The sequence below is a fragment of the Stylophora pistillata genome, chromosome 9 (genome assembly GCF_964205215.1).
Source record: "Stylophora pistillata chromosome 9, jaStyPist1.2, whole genome shotgun sequence".
Classification (NCBI taxonomy): Eukaryota; Metazoa; Cnidaria; class Anthozoa; order Scleractinia; family Pocilloporidae; genus Stylophora; species Stylophora pistillata.
The window spans coordinates 917,500-939,805 of NC_142527.1; the positions used below are offsets into that span (position 1 = coordinate 917,500).

General features: G+C 40.6%; 1 protein-coding gene across 1 annotated transcript; it reads right to left on the reverse strand.

The window, feature by feature from the left end:
• Positions 1 to 896: 896 nt before the first annotated feature.
• On the reverse strand, positions 897 to 22,087 carry LOC111342318 (uncharacterized). The gene is given in 22 exon segments (XM_088734143.1): positions 897 to 2,101; positions 3,849 to 3,969; positions 4,218 to 4,309; positions 5,082 to 5,240; positions 5,708 to 5,869; positions 6,238 to 8,769; positions 8,772 to 10,364; positions 10,578 to 10,719; positions 11,220 to 12,592; positions 13,123 to 13,311; positions 14,034 to 14,207; positions 14,402 to 14,524; positions 15,364 to 15,516; positions 15,714 to 15,836; positions 16,163 to 16,285; positions 16,468 to 16,596; positions 16,825 to 16,977; positions 17,675 to 17,791; positions 18,398 to 18,496; positions 18,607 to 18,719; positions 19,204 to 19,329; positions 21,905 to 22,087. Coding segments are annotated over 22 exon segments (8,220 nt in total). The 5' UTR covers positions 22,000 to 22,087; the 3' UTR covers positions 897 to 1,772.
• Between the last annotated feature and the right edge of the window lie 219 nt (positions 22,088 to 22,306).

Consider the following 22,306-nt stretch of genomic DNA (forward strand, 5'->3'; position numbering starts at 1 on the left):
ACAGAGAGAAAATTCCACTTATTTTAAGATATATACAAATCACTGTATTTTCAAAATGTCGATCTACGTTCTGCCAATTTAGATTTCCTTCGGCCTAATTGCATTCTCTCTAGGTTCTGTTTGTTTGTTGTTTTTTCTGCAATAATTTTTCTTAATTGTGGTCATCCTGCAAGTTACCTTTACCTCATTCCGACAATTTAATTTCATTAATTGGAATTCTGACCAGCTGAGAAATTTCCGCTCCGTGAACTCTACCGTCTGATTCATTACCGTCAAATTGCCTTTTTTCGGTACATTGCGTGCATGCAAGTCTAAGTGCATTCGATTGCCGATGCATGCACAGCTTTTAATGGGAATTCCAGCTGGCTTCTGGAAGTTTATAATTGGAAAACTCCATTAAATCAACATTTTTTCGAACTCTATCCAAACAAACTGTCATGCAACAGTGTTCACATGATGCTGTCGAATGTGACCAAAGTGCTATAAATCCAATTGTCACTCGCAAATCTCTTCCGGAGGCCAACCTCTATGCCATCACCTTGTGCATGATACGGCCGACGTTGCGAGGAGAAAGATTATTTCTAAGTACTCCTGGTGAATTGCTCCAACCCCGAAACTTCTTGTAAGCCAAGGCTATTAGCTCCTGGATTGGGTCAAATTATCCACGTTTAATCTCTGAATAGAGCCCTAGACATCACAAGCTGATTTCATTTGGACACAAATAGCGACAGAAATGAGATTTAACACACAAGATACATCTTAAGATGTGAAACCAAACCCTATTTTAAATTTGCTCAAAGAATTGTTTAAAGATCCACTGACTGCTCTACTTAAACCACTGAGTTAATTTTTTTCATGATAATATTCTTTAGTAATTAATAAATTCTACTCTCGTGTTAGAAATGAAAGTATGCCTTTATCTCTAAAATACCCGCACACATAATACCTCAGTAAAAATGCTGAACTTGACTTTAAAAACAAATTAAAAAGATTTATAATGTTAAAATGAATTAAGATATATTTAGACAAGGTTTTCCAATTAAAAAACTTCCCCTCCGTCATCTCGCGAGAGATATTCACGGATTGCAAGATGCATTAACCTTTTAAATTGAGATATTTTTTCTAGCTGAATATATTGCTGTAACCGTCGGTAATAAATACTGTCCTGAAGATTAAAAACGCTCGGCCTCGTCAGTAGAATTGTTTGTACCTTTAATCACTCCTTAGGTTCCTTGTTACATCGCCCTCCGTTTCCGTTTAGTCTTTCCGTTTATATAGGACGAGTACATAAAAATTCGTTTAGGTTGGCCGAGGTACAACCTTGTCTCGAACAGTGAAAACATGTGTCACTTGTCCGAGCGAAGACTGTAAACAAAATTTAAACTAAATGCCGCTGTACTAATCTAATGCGACAGCATTAACAATTGCTGAACCTTAACACTCGCTCGAACGAAGCATCAAAACAGGTATTAGAAAGGGTAGGGGCTTACTTTGAAATTCTTAAACTTAGAGCCGAGGGAAGGAAACTCTCATATGAATTCTCTCTTTTTTTGCACTCGTGGGCATCTTTTTCTTACACCTGTCGAGAATTCCACCCACTTGCACTCCTTCCTCTAAACTTTACCGGCTTTCCTGTCTCCTAGTCAAAGCAAACGTGAAAAAGTGTTCTGACTTAAGCGAACAAAGAAAATCTACTCAAAATAAAAAGGGAGAAATAACCAAAGCAAGAGATCATTTGATCTCTTGATCAAACACAATGAGCCATCGCTGCCTCACTGGAAGCATGGGTTTGTAAAACTTAATGTGGTTTTCTCTTCTGAGGACCATTCGAAATTTTCATATATCGTTTCAGTGGCAAAGTTCTTTATAGCATCCTTGGTTTTGAAGTCCCCAGTGTAGTCGTTATATTTTCCAGAACCATCTTCACGCGTACGGCTGAATGTGGCCTGCCCTGGCTCGTCCACTAATGAATGTTCATTGCCTTTTGCTCGTTTCGGTGGCTATTGTTCGGGGAATGCGTAGATTGGATTGACAAACTGCACCGTCCTTGGTTCTATTTTAGGTCTCCGTCTCATACGGGTGAAGAGTATGGCACCTAGCGCTGATTAAAATACGGTAAGAGTCAAAATCGAAACAAAGGAAAACGGGTTGACCGCGTATCAATGTTCACCAAAAAAGTAATGGTAGTTACTAAAAGTTGGAATCACCTGAAACCACCTGAAACCACCTGAAACCATCTGAAACCATCTGAAACCATCTGAAACCATCTGAAACCATCTGAAACCACCAATGAAACCACCTGAAACCATCTGAAATTACCTGAAAATTGCATGAAAGCACGCAGACATGAACGCAGACCGCAGACCGCAAACCGCACACCGCACACCGCAAACCGCACACCTCGAATACCCACGCCTCGAAAAAGATCTACACAGTGTGTAATTACCAGATTTATCTCTCTTCCCTTTGTTATCAAACGAGATCACGGAATGCGTAAGCGAAACTGCTATGTAAACATTGGAGTTGAATTCTTATTGAAGATATCGCAGTTACGACCCTCCACTGTTGAGCCGTACCAGTCTTGCAGAGGTTATGTGTGTGCCTTTTGAGTCGGTCGACGTGTGCGCAATCAGTTTTCCTTAGTGTATACAGTGTGTAAATACCAGATTTATCTATCTTTCTTTTGTCATTGATGTTATCAGACGAGATCTCGGAATATCTGTTTTCACGTTAAAGTACTTCTACTATATGAAATCATTTTTGGTACAATCGTACAAAGCAACTCAGGTGTCTCGTTAACACAGACCTCAAAAACGCAGACCGCAGACCGCACAGCTCGAAAAACGTGTACCTAGTGTGTAATTACAAGATTTATCTCTCTTCCCGTTGTTATCAAACGAGATCTTGGAATGCGTCGTGAAACTGAGACTAATTTCATTGTCAGTGACAGTGAGATAACAGATAAAAATAGACGTAAAGTAAAGTAAATTAGCAATGCAGAAGCTTTGCGTCATGCTGAAAATTAAGATACCGATTTGCGATAATGTTTATACAGTGCTGTAAGACATTTTCTCATTTAAAACGTTGAAATTTTTATTAAAACAGTCGAGCCTTTGATGGGTGTTACACAAGATCAAATTGCGAATTGTTTGGACTACCTTTGTTGGGATTCTCATTATTTGGGCTTCCTGTCTTCCTCTTAGTAAGCGACTATCTTCCATAAGCGACCACTTTCTCCTGACCCGAGGTGGTCGCTTACGAGAGAGTCAACTGTATTTATAAATTTGAACTATTTCCGTTTTAGTTTGTTAAGTTTGATGACGTTTTAGGTTATTTCGAGTTGTTTTGTCGATTTCAGATGGATTCACGTGGGTTTAGATGGCTTCTTAGGTGGTTTCAGGTGATTTCCTTTGTGGTTTTAGATTGTTTCAGGTGGTTTCAGGTGGTTTCAGGTGGTTTCAGATGGTTTCAGGTGGTTTCAGGTGGTTTCAGATGGTTTCAGGTGATTCCAACTTTTAGTAACTACGAAAAAGTAATTGTTTGACACAAGAAACTCGCGGACCAACTTTCAACAATCAGATTCTGCTAGGCACAAGAGAAAATAACGAAACTTTATGGCCGAGTATCGCTAGTGTTAACACAGACGGCGATTTTGTGTACACAATTACATGTTTCGGTTTTCTGAGCTTTGGATGTTTGCGGTTTCTCTTATGCAGAAGGGTCAAATGAGTAACGAAACTCGAGGTGCGCTTGCTGTCAGTTGAAAGAGTGTTAGACGTTTGCTCCTTAATTATCCGGACATCAGTTAAAAAGAGAATGACAGACGCTTATGATTGTACTTGGCCTACCTAACACTGCAAGTAATGCTGCACTAATGATGACGGGAAGTTTCCATGGTAACTCTTCAGCATTTTCCTGGTTTTTAGCCTCTTCTTGAGTATTCGTTCTAGGCTGTTCATTGGTGCTTGTCTGGTAAGAGAAATGAAAGAGATAGGAAAAGGAGCCTACTGGCAATTACCAATGGCGCGCGACAAATAACTACAAAGTACCAGTGACAAGCAGCTTCCAAATGAGCCTCTCCTTAGCTTGTTAGCCAGCTCACCATTTGCTATTGAAAAGTTTCAACATCTCAGTTTCTTGCCGAGAACATTAAAAGAAAAACTGCCAGATTGCCTTGTTGTCTTCTTGCGAGTCCAAAAATCTGAAAATCTACCTACCTTCAATTCAACATTTCGCGATGTCGCCAATGGTGTAGAAATGGTTGTCTTGTCTTCAGTAACTGGTTTTTGAATGGAACTGTTTTTTTTCTCTGTCATGTTTAAAGTAAAAATAGCAGTTCCCAATCTTGTAAACGTTTAAACTCTACATGATTTGATCCACAAAGTCTTGAAACTAGTCGTAAATGTTGTAGCAGACAGCGAAAGCCTAGGTTTACGCTGCTATTCACCGACAGCTCCTGACGAGGCTGTGGTGAAACCTTGTCCACAGGGAAGGAATCCAACGAACCATCTGAGGGATGGTAAGAACCAAGCGGACAAAGAGTGCATATCCGGTTCACAGATCTGTGCGAGCCGGCAGGAGAGATCGCTGCTCAAGGAATGATTAAACAATTCCCCACGATAATTTTTGCGATATACCAATTACAATTTTCACAGTTCACTGAAGACTCGGAACAGTCAATACAACAAAGATGAAAAAATACCCATCGTTAGTTACTACATAACTGGGGAAAAAAATCTTCCCTTTCTCTTATAATTTCTCGACGTTTCTTCTGCCGGAGAGGCTTTTTTCTTGGAGTAATTTTGTCAGAAGTAATGAGAATTGTCTCGTAAGCCTGCACCTCCTTTGAATCAATCAATTAAAACTACAACCAATCGTGATTTCGTCTTTATCGTTTTTCCTCTTTCGGTGAATTCAGTACTACACACAACCAAAAGAGGACTTAAACCTCTCTTGACAAAACGTAACATGAAAGGAATAGGAAGTGTACATGCCAGCCAATTTGCTAACGTTTTGTGGCCAGAAATTATATCTTCAATCGCCCGCCATATGAACTCAAAATGTGACGAGTATTAAATTACCAATACAGTGCATTTCTCCCACAGTACCAGTGTTAATTGTTGTTTGGTTTTTGCTGCAAGAAAGACAAACTAACTTCCCTGGGGATGGTTGGTACATGCCAAGCGGACACAAAAAGCATGTTCTGTTCTTTGCGCTGTAGGAACCAGCTGGACAATCAGCTGAAGGAGTACAGGATAGAGAAAAAAGTGAAATTAATGGTATGTTTACCTCAGAGTCGGTGAGCTTTCGAACGAAGTAAGAAATGAAATAGAAAACCCGGAATACAAAAGCAGGTTGGGCAATTGTAAGCCTACTTTGACGAAAACAACGGAGATACTTGGATTTTATTCATCAGAGATTGATTTCACGAATAGCTTTTTACTAACCCGATTGGTTGATTTTGACTTCTTCTTAAATTTTTGTAATATTCCTTCATCTCCATTATAAGCTTCTAAAAATCCGTTGATGTTCAGACATTTTTAACATTCACTGTGCCTATTATGAAGCAGGGAAGACCACAGAAGGTATTTTTCCGTTGACGGAAGTGAAATACAATATATTACACTTGCTGGAATACTTTTTGCTTTACAAAGCCAAGAATGTCACCTGAATTAAACCGAGTTAAAATATATATATTTGATATTACCAATACAATCTGATTGTTCCACTGTTCCATTGAAGGCTGTGGTGAGGTTTTTGCCACAGGAAATACATCTTGTTTGTCCTTGCACAGGCTGGTAAGTTCCAAACGGACATTCTGCGCATGTTTCATTCTCCTCTACATATGATGAGCCAGCAGGACAGTTTGCTAAGGAGATAAAGACACTGCATGTTAAAAAAGTGGATCAGACAATTCAGAAATTCTTTATGAAGCAAGTCTTATGGTTAACACGTACGCTAAGAGGTTAAAGCAAATAAAGCCTCAAAAAATACATCAGAGAGGGGCTTTTTATAACAGTCAGTAAGTATAAGTTCGAATACAACTGAACTCAAAGCTGAAGTTTAAGTCGTGAAAGATCCCACCAGATTCCACAACGTTGGCTAAAATTGTTTGCAGTTTGAGACAGGGCTGTAGTGTTTGGGATGAGGTATTAGCAGAACTTTTTCCAACTCTGTCTCTAGCTCTAATTCTGAGCCAATTTATAAGAGATGGTTTAAAGTCGATATTATGCTTACCACAAATGTAACCATTTTCGTGGAGGGCCTGTCCATCGGGACATTTCGGAGAGAGAGGGTAAACAAGAAGGCTTCCAGGATCTCCATAAACAACGGTGTTGTTCCAAGGCACCTCAAAAGTCTTGTTCAGTATGCTAGAATTGAGCAGTTCCGCTTTCTTAATCAGATTAGCACCAACATCAGCGACGGCTTCAACTATATGCATGGGCCGTGTAAAATTGAATTGTTTCCAAGCCTCTTTATCGATATCTAATATAAATGCTATGGTGGCGATGTGATCGTTTCTTGAGCCGTACTCAAGCTCGGAGATAAACTCAATGGACAAATTAAGTGATCTTGCTAAGGAAAGAAGAATGTTATCGGTCAAGGTCTCGTTTTCTGATGACGACAGAGCTTTCATGAAGCTGGAATTGCATGACGGGGCTTCGTGCACAGAACTGTTGGAGGCATTTGATGCCTGCCAGCACGGAGAGGAAATATTCATGGCCAAAAGCAGCCTGGGAAGACCCACAGAGTAGCCTAGTACGTCAAGCCGGGCCTTCTGACTGATTGCCACACCATGCTCGTTGGATGCCTCACAGTAGTAATAACCGTCTTGATGTTGGCGAAGTCGAGGCATGTGTAACACAGGCCTCGTCTCGTTTACTTTTGCAACAGTCAAATTGATGGTTATAAAAAACCATTGAAAAGTAGGTGCTGGCTCACCCGCCGCATTACAAATGAATGTCGCAGGCATTTCACTGTCAACAATTACCCTTTGTGGTTGCGGATGTAAAGTGATGCTGGGTTTGTTATGAACTTGGACGATCGTGACGTTAGAAAATGAACTGCCTTTATTGTTTGAAGCGACACAGACATAAGCACCTTCGTGTTGTTTGCTGATAGCGCTTACATAGAAAATTCCATCCAGTGATTCGTTAACGAGCTTATCATTCCTCATCCAAGCATACTTTATCTCAGCTTCACTTTTAGCAGTGCAACGCAACAATAAACTTTCTCCGGCCAGGACAATGATTTCCTTTTGAGGTGAAGAGTTTATGTATGGCGTTCCACCACACAAGACGGAATCGTCACGGATTTCATTCAGCAAAAAAACAGCCTTTTGGAACGTGTTTTCAGTTTCTGGCATTGTCAAGGCTTCAGACGTTAATGCCATAAAAATGTCTTTTAGCTCAGGAAGTGCGTCTTTTATTCTTAGGGCCTGTGGACTGTTTTCAAATTCGTAAAATTCCCTTAACCCTTCAAAAAGGTATTCGAGACAGTCAATGGCACCTGAACACTCTTGGAATTCGCTATTATGGGTGAATACCTCGAGGAATTCCCTCCAGGCCTCAAAAGTTTCATTCCAAGATTGTGAAGAGTCATTTCTAACTTGGGCACTCTCATTTTTAAGGAGTTCTATCATCTCCAGGTAGTCTGACACGAACGAGGTAGTCTGACACGAACTACTCGAGGAACTGTTGGAAATGTTGAAATTACACGACAAATTGTTGGATGAGCTGCTACCACGAATGGTGTTTGTCATTCTGTCAAGGACTTGGAACCCAGAAGATAGCTCTTCATCCAGTCCTTTAGCAGCTGAAATAAGATTATCCAGTGAGTGAAGAATGGAGTTCAGGAACAAATACGTTGAATTGGCAAACTGGCATGCATAAGGGTAATCAGTGAAGCTGATATGTAAGGTCTTTATATTTGTGTAATTTTGAAAGTGACTCTGTTCCTCTGGAGCACTTCGCTTCTTTCTGGAGGATGTTCCACCAAACAGCTTGCTAAGGATCGTCTTGGAAGCAGAACTGATTGAGCGTTCGACTTGATCGAAGTCAACTACAAAAGAGACCAACGTTGATTGACTATTGGTAGAGCTTACGTTGCATCGAAAAAGAATCTTTTTTGTATCTTCTGAAGTCGTGGTTGTGGAAAATGTAAGGTCTCCAACATCTACAGTTTTATTACCTTTCGAATTGGTGGCGTTCAAAGCTTGGGATATTTTCAATCCAAAGTCAACGATTCGGCGAACATGAAGCCTGGAAGCATTGACAATTTTTACCGCTGATAGGCTCTGCTCCGTGTAAGATTTTACTTTTTGCAGCACGTTAAGTGCTGCCTCATGACGAATTCTGGCGCTCTCGTAAACAGCTGTAGCCTCTTTAACCTTGTCAACGGATTCCCTAAGATTCAGGAGGGCATATTGGAAAGTTTCATTCAAGGCATCAAACGTAAATTTGAGCTCAGTCATTGACATAAAGCAATCCTCGTTGTGTTTGACACAAAGAGGATCGATGACTTTTGTTTGACATCCATATCGCTTGCAGCAGGGGTAAGGAGGACCGAATCCACCAGGTTTCGTTTTCTCTTGTTGGCCTGAGCACTTAACTTCCTTGATCATCTTGACTACAGCTTTCAACTCGAAACTCTTCTGTTCGTACTCTACAAGTCGCGGTTCGCCACGAACTGTCTCGTAAGTGTTAGAACAGCCAAATATTTTCTTGCTCAACTTTCTAACAACACCTCCACCAATCGCACCAATGAATGCCCAATAACCTTTCCGAATTCTGTTCCTTTGGGTCCAAACACACTGCCAATAATGCCTTCAACAAGCTTTCCAGCCAGAAATCCCTTCATAGTATAATTACAGTTTCCAGTATACACGGTATGATACGTCTGCAAAACGAAACTACGTTTTTTTTTAGTGCTGCTTTCCACAACTTTGACTGTCATTGGTTTGTCAACGGTGTAACAGTATCGCTCAAGATAAGTTATGTTTATCGGGTCCTGGCAGAAGTTGGGGTGAACACAGCCGTTCAAACAAGTGTAGTTGCACTCTCTTATTTCACACACAGGATTTAGAACATGTCGATGAAGGTAGACCGTGTTATTGAAACGCAGCTTTGCCAACTGATATTGCAAACGTGCCACACGAAGATCCTTTGCAGCTCTTTCCTTTTCACCTCTCAGCTGCTCGGCGATCGTCTGTTTTTCTTTTAGAATTTTCCTGACTGCATCTGCTTTAATTTTGGCAGCACTGAAGGCCGCCTTCGCCTTCCTCAATCTGCTAGTTGCCTCTTTGGCTGCAAGAGTATTCTCGTTGGTAATCTTACTCTCCAGCATCATATGAAAACCTGATGACTTGTTCATGGTGCCCCTCACTTCAAACAGTAAGGATTTCCACTCCACAACATTTTCAAACTCAGTTGTAACATTTAAAAGCGACTCGAATGTTCCAAAAATGGGTCCCGAGATGGAAAAAAAGAGCTCATTTCCAACCATTCGTATGCTTGTGTTTTTGGTCATTCCTAATAATCGAACGAAACACTCAAATGTAGTCTGGTGTGGCTCATTTTTACGGCTTATTAGCATTCTCAGTGGTCCTCGGGCAGGGAATGATATTGTAGTACCAAGAGGTGTGTCTCTCAAGGCAGTTCCTTCGACGATTACACCACTCTCTATACCACAACTATTGGTTAAACAGTTGTTCTCGGTCAGGAACCAAACATTACAGTTGATGTTGGTGAAACAGAGTCTTTTGTGACAAATCTGTGCCACAAGGGCAAAACGAACACCAGCAAAAGATTGCCGAATGAACGACTGAGTGAATACCAGAGAGATGGTCTTTGGAAGGTCTGATTTGAGTCTGAGAAGGCGACTGATGGCATTTTCAATGTTTGAACGATTCCTGTACGGCTGTGACCTGGCTATGAGGAGATCAAGGACTCTCGGTATCTTGTCAAGATCGTCGTCAATCTCTGCAACCAGTTGTTTTATTTTCAAGAGATCTGAGGAGGAGGAGAGCAAATTTCGAGCTTTGATGACCTTAACGAGTGTCTCTTCCAAATATGAAGTCCACCTTTGAGTTGTTTCTTGCAATTCAGGAACAAATATCTGAACATCTAAAAAGACCCTCTTTATGTCTTGCGTATGATATTCCAGAGATCTCAAGCTGTTGTTAGGATCCGATGCTGCGATATCTTCTCCACCGTTAACAGAGTAGTAGATTTGCAAATATTTTATGCCTCCATTGGGTCTAACAATGGTTAAAAATTTGCTGTTCTTAAAAGGTTCGCTTTCTCGATCTAGGGTAAAGGTGAATCCTTGCTGAGCGTGGCATTCCGATGAGAGAAGGGGTGGTCCTGTCAAGGAGGCTACTGTTAGTAAAGCAAATGCAATGAACTAGCAACAAACCATCAAGATCATGAAAAAGGCAAAAGCTGAACTAGTCAAAACCGAAAAGAAAGGAACGATAACAAGGAGAAGGGAGACATCAGGATCAACAACAAGACAAAAACTGAGGTACTCAAAACGAAAACAAAATAAAATGAAATGAAAGCATTGTTTATATTTACCTCCGAGCTGTGACTTTGCCACCACACTGTTGGCGTAAAACGTTAGTGAAAACTTCTCGCCAAGCGCTTGTATGTATAAAGTAAGCTCGACTGATCCATGGAAAATACTCTTGATTTGCTGAGAAAAGTATCTGGTGAGTAACTAAAGACAAATCAGGACTAAGGATTATCCTGTAATTCTCACGAGGACATTGCAGCCTTAAGATAAAGTTGAAACCCTCCATTTTGGAGCCTCATGTGATCTCCGATATGATTCCGACGCCCAAACCGATTCATTACGTTGCACTAAATAGCTCTCCAAAATATATACATAGACACGCACACAGTTATTCAAACTATATTCAAAATTATCTCATATGAAACAATGTTAAAAGGCTGCCGCTTAAAACTATTAATTTCTTTTGACAATATACATTGGTGGCACAATGTCCGTTGTGTTCTTGTTGTGAACTGCTCAACCTTTAACAAAATGTTTCCGTAAATAATCTGGAACTAAGCCATTTTGATAAATTTCTTGTGCTAAATCAAAGCGATGCATGGTTTTCTTTAGTTTCCAGGGTGTCTGGGTATCGGTAACCTTAAGATGAAATTGAACTCTCTACTCTATTTTGTGCTAGCTACAAGACAAGACTGAATACTCACGCTGTTGAAATCTGCTACGAATGAGAAAACTAGGCCAGTCATTTTCATGTTGATTGTAAAATTACTTGTATTTTTCAGGGAAATGTTTGTACTTCCTTCCCACCACATATTATAGTGAAAATCTGAAAAGTTTTCAGCCATTGGATCGGTATGCAAAAAGTTCGTTAAGCTTTGGTATTTTTTTGGAGCGGTGAAACCAAAAGATGTTAACAGGATATCCCAGCCATTATCAGTCAACTCCTTCAAAACGCACATCTTGCCAATTTCTTTGCCAGCTTTTTCGGATAACGCCAGGAACACTGCACTACCGCAAGGGTCGGTTGCAAAACAACAACCTTTGCTGGGCAAGGAAATCTTCCTTCCTCCAGTGGAGATGGTAAAAGTGACTTTGGGACGATATATGACCATTGCAGTGGAGACATTAAGGGGAGGAAACTTGCAATCCAGGTAAGTATTCTGCGTGCTTGCGATTTGAACGAGGTCGGCTCGAATGTTTTCTGCGGAAAATAAAGTGTTGTCGTCTTTAACCGTAATTCGTATCCATAATGGTAGCAGGTCAGTCAAGTATCGCATGAAAGACTTTGGAAAGGCGTCTTCCTGTATTAATTCAATCAAAGCTTCTGCTGTTGGCTTAAAGGAGCACATTTTGCTTGATGTTTGGCCTATCGGGCCCGCGTTGGTGATGCTTGTCTGAGTGATAAGTGTTTTCAGCAAGTCTGATTCTTGACCCGATTGATTAGGGGAATCGAAATTGTATCCCACAAGACTCAGAGGAATTGTTTTGTTGTCGGCTGTAATAATGTGAACAGGCCCTGACTCGATGAGAACATCATTTGGCGGGGTAGAGGAGGAGTGATAGGCTATTTTTAGCCCACATGGGAAGTTCTCTAGTTTCTTCGTTTGGAATCCGATTGGTACTTCGCCATTCAAAAGGCCCAGTTTGGTGAAGATACTGTTTACATTTGATATGTTCAAACCAACAAAGACTGAGCTATCCTTGGGAGACGCAAAACTATGCTTGTCCATCCCAGTGAAGTCATATGACACTATACCAACTCCAGACTCGTGTCCAATCACCTCAAACTGGGCTTGATCTGATGGATAGTGAATCATCATTCTCTTCGGATGGAAGGTCATTTTCAGGGTTGCATCGAAGAAAACAGTCAATACATTGTCAGGTTTCGCAAGTAATGAAAGATCTTCCGAAGATCTTCCAGGAATTAGTTTTGGGAAATCAGGAAGTGTAACAACACCTCGGTCACAGAGATTCCCTTCATACCTAGTATCCTGACAATCACATGAATATTTTTGTGAATCGATAAGAATGCATCTTCCACCATGCTGACAGGGATTGGGCTTGCAAAGATTTATCTCTAGATTGAATTAAAACAGACTTAAATTACGATACTTAGCAAACGGGTAAAAGAACAAATTACTGAATATTTCGCGGAGGAATGACATCTTAACTAAAAGGTCTCCTTTAAATGTAAAAATTCAGTACCCTAAGAGCACTGGCATAGGCGTTCGGGAATAAGTCGATCAAGCAAATTCTTCAAATATATAAGGAGGGTAGGTTTCTGAAGAAACTGCGGTGCTGCGTCTGTGAGGGGTATTACAAGATTATTCGTTTTAATGAACTAAATTGATAGTACAAACTCGCCACCGTATTCGCTGACGAAAGACTAGCGCTCGAAGCGTCAGCTTTTACAAGAATCTCCTTACGGTGGCCAGTTTACATCATCAACATTAACTTAGTGATACAACTAATTCGTCTTTACATATATGTCGTGTACTTTTTTTGCTCCGAGTAAGGTTTTCCAAGAAGGTAACAGGGGTTCAGAGCACGTTTTTGCTACGATATGAATTCTCCAATCAATGCCCATTTTCTCGGGATACCTCGTACCTTTGCACGTAAAGTTTCCTATGTCCCATGCCACGTCACTGGAATTTGTAAGCCGGCAAGTTGCAATGTTGCTGTCAAAGGAAACGTATCCTTCTATACAGTCAAGTGTGCAGGTGGATCCAAACGTCACGTGACAAGGGAGAAGAACTTTGCCTTTCTCTGGTGGATGTAGTCGACCACAACTTTTCACTGTGTTGAGTTATGGGATTAACAATAACGCGTGTATTAATGAAATGTCAGCGTAAGTGGAAACATCTGAATGGTGCCGGTGACGAACTCTTCACACATAAAAGATATTTCTATCGTAGAAAATGATCGTGAAACAGGAGATGATAAACAAAAGGATTTTCTAGAGAAAGAAGCAAACATGTAGAAAAGATATCACGGAAAGAAAAGAGAGGGAAAACTGAGAAGTCTTAGAAGCTGCTGACCATTTAACTGTCATTAGCTCAATTGGTTAGAACGCCGGACTGTTGTGCGGGAGGTCGAGGTCGATGGTTCGAGCCCCAGCCGGACCAACACTCAAGGTCTTAAAATAACTGAGGAGAATGCGCTACCTTTCTATGATATCAAGAAATGGATAGACATTCTAGTCTTCTCGGATAAGGACGAATAAACCGTAGGTCCCGTCACCTGCAGCTATTTGGTTAGGCAGGGGACGTTAAAGAACCCACTCACGAGATTACTGTGATGTGGTCTGGTCTGTTTACTGGAAATTGGGGGGGAGGGGGCATCTTCAAATAAGTTTCCTTCGATTGTTTGTAAACTGCTGATGCAGTCCGGCCAAAGTCCCCCGAAAAGGGTTGTGATGCGCATTTGATCATATCTACATGTTAATTTGCGCAATATAAATGTTAAATTATTATTATTATTATTATTATTATTATTATTATTATTATCATTGTTGTTACCTTTGCAGGATGTTTGCTGTCCGTCCCACTTTGAAGAATTGAGGCAAGTTCTTTTCTCCGAACCTTGCATTTCATATCCATCCTCGCACGTAAACAAACATGTCTCATTTGTGACAAATCCGCTGCAGGTCATGTGACCATGAGGTGGGGCTTTTATATTCTCACAAGGAAGTCCTAAATAAGGGCGAGGGGAAAAATTTTCAAAGCTCGGTAATTGCAGATGTCTACACATTCCTGGAGGCCTAATTCTTTTGTACCCATTGCTCAATAACATTTATTTCGAGGTCTCGTACTCGCTGATGGACTCTGAAAACAACCATTTATGAGCTACATTTGTTCTAATGTAACATTTGCATAGCATAACCTACCTTCACAGGTTCGCATGTCGGCCCTTTGTTTGTAACCATAGAAACATGAACAGCCATAAGAGCCAGGTGTGTTGTGGCACTTATGTTCACAAGAGTGGACTCCTGTATTACATTCATTTACATCTGTGAGGTACGACAAAAATGATCAGCGATCTGTAACTTTGCAGAACTCGATCCATACACAACATTTTTTTTAGGTAAACTGACTGGTGGGTTGGTCAATAGGTCGATGGTTTATTCGGCCCATAGTCAGGTCTGTAGAATAGATACTAGAGTCTCCAAACTTTTAGAACATAGCTAGCAGAGCCGCGCAAATCAAATTCAGTGTACTTAAGCGTGCTCAAAATCCCGATAGTGCACGCTGATAGCGTCAGCAAATCGCGTCGCCAGAAATTTTTTTTTTTCGTGCGAGCGAATATTGTTAGCGCGGGAAAAAATAATATATGTCGCGACAATAATGGATGCAAACAGAGACTCGGCCTACTGGTCCCAAAACGAAGACAATTTTTCGACCTTTTTCCTTGGGCTAGAATTATTAAAGGCAGAAAAAGAGAAAAACGACAGAAAAAGACTCGGCATCAGCGCCGTCACGATTCGCTTCAATTTGATATTGTTGTCCGTTTTTCGCGTCGGATTTGATGCACAATTCCACCGGCTATGTTCTAAAACAATTGGTTCATGCTTTCAGCTGTGCACTATCGAGTTATGGAGCACGTGGGAAGTTTGGAGAGCACTCAAGAAGCTAGTGTTGCCCTCGGCTATTGCCTCGGGCAGCTCTTACGCTTCTTTCGTCCTCTCCAGACTTCCCGCGTGCTCCATAACTCGATAGTGCACGCTAAGGCATGAACCAATTGTCAAATATACAGTCATCCTAGACGACCATTTTTTTAGGAAGGTTACAAATGAAGTGGAGTTGTGTTTATGTTCCACAGTGTTACAAAAGGTTTATCAGACACTCTTACCTTTGCACCGCTTTCCATCGTATAGAAGCTGATATCCCAGGTCACAGCTGCAAGTATAATTTCCTGGTGTATTATGACAGATTTGATCGCATCCTGCTGGGATGACCGTTTTGTTAAGGTTCTCTACACGAATAGGGGTGCATTCGTTCACATCTGTAAAATGAATTTCATTCGAAAAGGTGTACGTGGATAGTGCAAACAACAAATTAAGTAAATAACTATGGAAGAGTGACATTTGCTCAAAGCAATAATTGTTTCCTTAATTCGTGAACTAGCCAGAGAGGTAATGGAAAGAAGTGCTACCTAAGACTATGAGAAGGCCATGATAAAGAGACGATATGACCTCTTACCTGAACAAGTCGTGTTGTCTCCGTTGAGTTCGTATCCTGAGTTGCAAGAGCAGTAGAAGCTTCCATGGTAATTAATACACTTTTGCTGGCAGCTATGTTGGCCTGCCAAACATTCATCGTGATCTGTAACATGAGCAAATTATCGGTTTTTTACCTGTGCGGTTTTGATAAGAAGCGGTCAACTCAACACCTGTAGAGATTGCTTGATCAAAATGGAGAATTTGACCGCAAGTGTTATGTAAGGGTTACAACATAACCAAAGTAAAGTGCGGGCTTTTACCCTTCTTTCGTGCTTAGCAACCTCCCGCTTGCGCTCGTAACTCAGTAGTGCACGCTGTGGTGTTTACCATTTGTTGAATAGGTGGTTATGACAGAAAGAAAAAACATTTGCCTGTGCTCCGCCGCTGTCTCAAATAAAGTTGCAGGCATGTTCACTAGGGGTAATATACCCGAGCAAGATCTTCCATTTGAATCCAAGACAAACCCAACGGGGCATTCACAGCGATATGATCCCACAGTGTTCACGCACTGGTGGGTGCAGAAACCATTACTTGAGAGGCATTCGTCAATATCTGACAACAGAGAGTAATATTGCTGTCAGTCTTACAACAGTGGTACTGTGCAATGAGTCAAATAGAGGGGGTAACCATTGGCTGGCTGGCAAGTTGCTATTCTGATCACTTTCAAGCTGCCCTGACACTAAGGTTTTTGCTTACCATCTCCTGAAAAACTAGTACTAAGTAAGTTATTTCACCTTCGCAGTAAGTACCATTGTTCCCGCTGATGAGGTTGAAGCCGTTATAGCATCCGCATGAGAAATTTCCAGGTTGATTATGGCATGTTTGTGGGCATCCTCCATTGGCCTTTAAACATTCGTTGACATCTTAAAGACAAATACATGTAATACATATTTGTATCACACAGAGACTCAAGACACTGGCAGTATTTCCTTTACATTATAATGATTTTATAATAACTTATTAATTTATAGTGCGATTTTTAACATGTAATGATCAAAAGCGCATTAAATTGTGTTTTACCCACACCCTGAGCAAGCCCTCTTCGATTCTCTTCCATTTGACAAATCAGTAACAGTTTCTTTAAACATTACCATCGCAGATGGTTCCACCACTTCGGAGCTGAAATCCTGGTGCACAGGTACACTTGTAGCTAGGAACCAGGTTGACGCAGTTTGCACCACAGGGCTCTCCAGGAACACCACAACTGCAAGGTGTCGGTAATAACGTCTGACATTCGTCAATGTCTAAAAATGAGACACAGACGGTGACTACGCATAGACAACTTGGCTTACAAGTAAAGCGAGGAGTGTGTATGATGGAGATGGTTTTAGTTTTAAAACAGAATCATTGCTTATGGGTGCTTTATATTTGCCTTCTCCTTTATGAAACCAATTAAATAGTAGGTTTATTTAACAATAACAATGACAATAAATCCTTATTCCCCTGGCTCCTCAGATAGCACTGCTAATCAAGGCGGGCCATTAATTCAAAGGCACCTCTTCATCAAATGGAAAAATGAGGGGAACTTCAGTTTTGGCATCGCCAGTGTTGTTAAAAATTTAGAAATCTCTCTTGAGAATGATGACAAAACTGTGAAATTTAACCAACGGAAGGTGGCGGCTCCTTACCCGAAAAAGGCCCAGTTAGACCCAACACTTTTGAAATGGACATGGTTCTACCAACTGAGGTGCTGAGATAAATTGCATTGGCCACTATAGAGAGTTTTCTAAATTGACCAATCAGAGCGCGCGTTTTACTTTGGTTATGTTATAAATTGCATTGGCCACCATAGAGAGTTTTCTAAACCTCTTTTCATAAATTACCTACGAATGAGGCCTACATGGGGTCTCGGTCTCTCGATTTGATTCCGGAGTTTGATCCCGTCTTAGGACAAAGGTAATTTAAAATTTGCATAGCTAAACGTCATGATGGAGATCATACCTTGACAGCTGTGGCTATGCTGGGTGTATCCAATGTTGCAGCTGCACCGATATGAGCCAGGAATATTAACACAATTTTGGTCACATCCGCCATTATTTGTATTACATTCATCTTTATCTACGCATAAAAACACGAGACTGTCACTACCAACTTCACTTCTACCCTAATTTCTCCTCAATCGGGTTTACAAAATTGCGAGTGATGATCGTGGATCGGTTATGACAATTAAAACGAAGCTTCTTACTTGTTGACAAAAGTAAGAATGTGATACTCGTATGAGCAAAGGAAAAAAGATCCGTAGAAGAGACTAAAGTTAATTTTATAGCAATCCAATTTTATGAGATCCTAAAAGGATCAAGGAGAAAGCAATCATACGTCGCAAATTTGTTTACTTGTACACCTAAGCAGCGTCTATTTGCTTTCCATCAAAACATACATGAACCCTGCCGAGGTTCATAAAGCATTACTCCGCCCTGGAATTGGCTTTACCAACTGAGGTGATAATGTGAATTAGCCACCAAAAATAGTTTTCTATGCTCTATTCATAAATTACCTACGGATAAGGCCTACATGGGCTCTCGGTCACCCGATTTGATCTCGAAATTTGATCTCGTCTTAGGACAAATGAAAACTGGTTGGAGGACATTATGGTTTATCACAATGATATGCACCCGCGATAACGATGGTAAAGATGACGAGGAAGACGTTGATAAGACTGTGTACCTACGCTACAGGTAGACCCAGTCCATCCCGAAGAACATCGGCACTGGTTGGGTGCGACGCAAGACCCGTGATTGGAATTACAACCTTGAGAGCAGATCGCTAAAAAGATATAAAAAGAAAATTTAATTGAATAAATTTTGATGTGACATTACCACGAACTAGTTTGGAGGTCCATGAGGCGAATAAGAAAAATCTGTGATGTAATGTACCTTTCGTGCATTCTCTTGAGCTTGAATGACTTTTCCTCCATCCACCGCAGCAGTAAATTATTTTCACGTTGACATTTCTGGTTCTTTGGACACCGTAGTACACTATTTTGGGTCTGGAAGATGACCACATATCCAGCGAATTTCAAGAAAGAAATTACTCAGCTTATAATGAAATTGGCTGGATAATTGTATTTGAATGATGAATGAAAATGAGTAATACGTAAACAAATGGACTTAAAGGAGTAGAATTGATACCAATCTCAACTGGCGAGAGGCAAACCGGTTAGATGGAAAAAGGACCAGCGGAACTATTAAGTTGTAGATAAGTGCCTAAGTTAATCTTGTTCCCAGGTCATACCGTGTTTAATAAAATGTAGGGACCTCACCACCACTTGGCCGCGGAAGGTCTGGGTAAGGGACTATGGCTAGCTCGCTAAAAAAATTTTAAATGGCAGTCTGCAGTCAAATTCTCGAAAGGTAAGGTTACCATCTGGCATCCCAAAACGCACTTGTACTCATCATTTGATATTTCCTTTTTGGCTCAGATAAAAGCTGCTTAATGTTAGGAGCATGTTTTTTTTTAATATATTTACTGACCTTGTTGAGTCACATCTGAACCAACCAAACCATCCACAACTGGTTGTTGTGTGTGTGTATGTTTTCCTTGATGTAACAGTGTAGTAAGCCTCAGTCTGCACTTTATACTTGTAACAAACGTTTTGCCTGCGAGACACAACAAGACAGTCACAAGTTTGCGCAAGTGCGAGCGCTGAAATTGCATAAGGGTGGTAATGCCTATCATATAATTAAAAGAAACCTAAGAGTTAAAGCGGCTAACTGAATTTGATTCATGTGTCCATTACCACTGTTTCGGAAGACACATTAAAGATATCTTATTCAGAAACAACAAATTCTGCCACGATCTAGTGGTAAATCATAGAAACCAATTCGATTTCCCTCAGGGCGAAATCAGGTGTGACTGAATAACTCAAACGCGCACACGGGTGAGCAGAAAGTCAACACAGACGCAAAAGCAGGCGCTGTGTTTGATTGGCTCGGATATTTCTTGTAGTGCCGTAAGAGACGTTGTGTTAGTGGGATTGTTGGCGATAGTTTCTGAATGGACGCTCGCCATATATTGAACTTCAGCTCGAGTAACGATCCTTATCCTGAGTGCGTTTTATCAAAATAAATTAATGGGACGGTATTGTTATGTCCAGACTATCACATGCCTGAGTTGACATGTAAGACAGACAGAAGTAAAAAACGGTTAATTTTTTATGTTCACGACCATTCATCTTGGAACCTGGATCGGGAAGGTTGTTACGTCATCCCGGAACCACGCTACAAGGCTGAAATGAAATGCTTAAAGACGCGTTCCCAAATACGTTTGGGAATTTCCCGTTCTTTAAACATTGAGGAACTTCCATAAAGTTCCTAAAGAAAGCCATGTCATCTGGAGACACAAACTCGGACAGTGACTTTATGAATCCGAAGCATCCGCAGCTATCGGACTATGACGTGGAGAGGGAGGAAATCGATTGTGTGCCGAAAGCGAAACTTCGATAAAATGAAGTCAAGAAACCCCTTACACTACGGAGAAAGAACTCTATCGGACTCTTACAAGCTCACCTCGAGAAGGGAAAATGCCCAAAAAGCGTACGATACAATGTAAGGGCGAACATTGCGATCATTTTGGTGTCTCCTTGTAGACTACTTTAATCAGATAATACGCCGCTATCTAATTACCGCAAATCAGCTAAGGAATCGAAAGCTAGACTAATCGATGTCGACGCGCTTTTTGAAAATTTGAGAGCACAAACTAGCAATAGAGAAGTACAAAGAAATTGAATCTTGTGCGGGTACATTCCCTGCCTCCTCAAAAACGAACAATAAGGAAGAACCATAAACGAAATAAAAATGAGCGGTTAAAAGTCTCACAGAAGAAAACAAAGCCAAAGGCTGAAGGGTAAAAGATTGAGTCACGCAAGAAGCACGTGAGGAGCCCATCAAATGAACAACTGACAGATGAGCAAATTTGCGGCTAATAAATGTGACTCAGAAACTACATTGTCAGACACAAAAGTATACAAAGGCGAGAGACTGACGGGAAATCGATCGATCCTTGACGTACAAACGCATTACAAAGCGACGGAGACCTTCCTATACAAGAATTGTTATTCGCGTCATTCACCAGTCGTGAAAAATTCTGGGATCTTTGAAAATTCATGAAAACAATTACTAAATTAGACGCGACTTTAAATTTTCCGACTTTGTTATAGGTAAGAAAAGGAGATTTATACTGTGGAAACAAATTTGGTGTTTGGTCGCCCTTTATGTTATTTACGGAAAACATCTCTCGAAAAATGATAATCACTGTCCTAGAATCCCTCGTATACAATTTGATTAGGAAACCATTTTGTCGACGAAACGAAAAGTATGAACTCTAAATAGGCTGCATTCAGTCTTTCTTATCTCTAGCATTTGTGCCTGAACAGCCTTGATCTGAAGACGTCATAAAAATGCAAATGCCAAGTTTTGTGAGAGCAAATGTCGGTTTTACTCGCATCTTAAGCTGAATCGGCGTCAAAGTACATTCATAACCATATCTACTTTAACACAAAAATGGAAAAGAGACGATATTTTTTAAGTTTCACTTTAAGTCCACGACAAGCAAGTTTGTTCGAGCCTACTGGCTATGCATAATTAATAAGGGGTAAATTCATGGTTACTAAACAAATAAAGAGGCCTTGACTGTGCTCTTGAGGAGTTCTGTTGTGAAGCGCGCAAGAAGCGGCCAGAGCACGAAAGAAGTGTGGGGAAAAACATGAGATGTAGTTGTACAGAAAAGAGCACTGTCAAGGTTCTATATTTGCTCTATTTCAAATTAAAACAAAGGCGGGAGTTCTGTGTCTCTGCTCCACAACTTTCATGAAAGCTCTTCGATACCTTTCTATGTTCTAATAAGATTCTAACTGCGCTTAATTTCGACCGATATTGCAACCCGCCTTTTGCTTTCGTCTTTCGTTTGGTTTGGTTTTTTTTTTTTTTTCGTTGATGTTTTTTTTATTTCATTTCTTACAACGATGATTTGTCTATGGTGTGAAACGTAAAGCCAAGAATTGTTTCTTACTCTCTCCAGACTTAAACTGTGACTTATTAAACTACAATTATCTGTGTATATCTACCTGCGTATCAACCTTCTGAGATATATGCAGGAAGTGAGCGGTTTGCACACACAATAAACATGATACTTTGAAAACGAAAGCACATCATAAAAATCTGTTAGCTGACTTACCCATATGTGTAGAGATTTGACGGGTTTATAACAGTTTGCGTCGTTCCCTTGAAGCATGTAACCAAGCATGTGACAAAAAATATCTTGGGAAACATAGTGGCACAGTAAATTTTGTAGCATTCCCTGACGGGATTATCAACGAACCCAAACCGACTGTGCAAACAGTTCGTAACTATGGCTGTCCCGCGGTTTTAAACTGGGGCGAGTGTTCAGAAACTTGAAATCGAGGCATTTTAGAACATCTTGGCGTCCTTTCCTTCGAGTGATCTTGCAGATGTTGTTCTTTTTGAAAGCGATATTCCAGGAGCTTCTTTAAAAGATAGAATTCCTTCTACACTTGTAAAAATCGAAGAACTGAAGGTTTGGGAGGTGTTATTCTGTGAAAACTTTTAAAAATGTTAA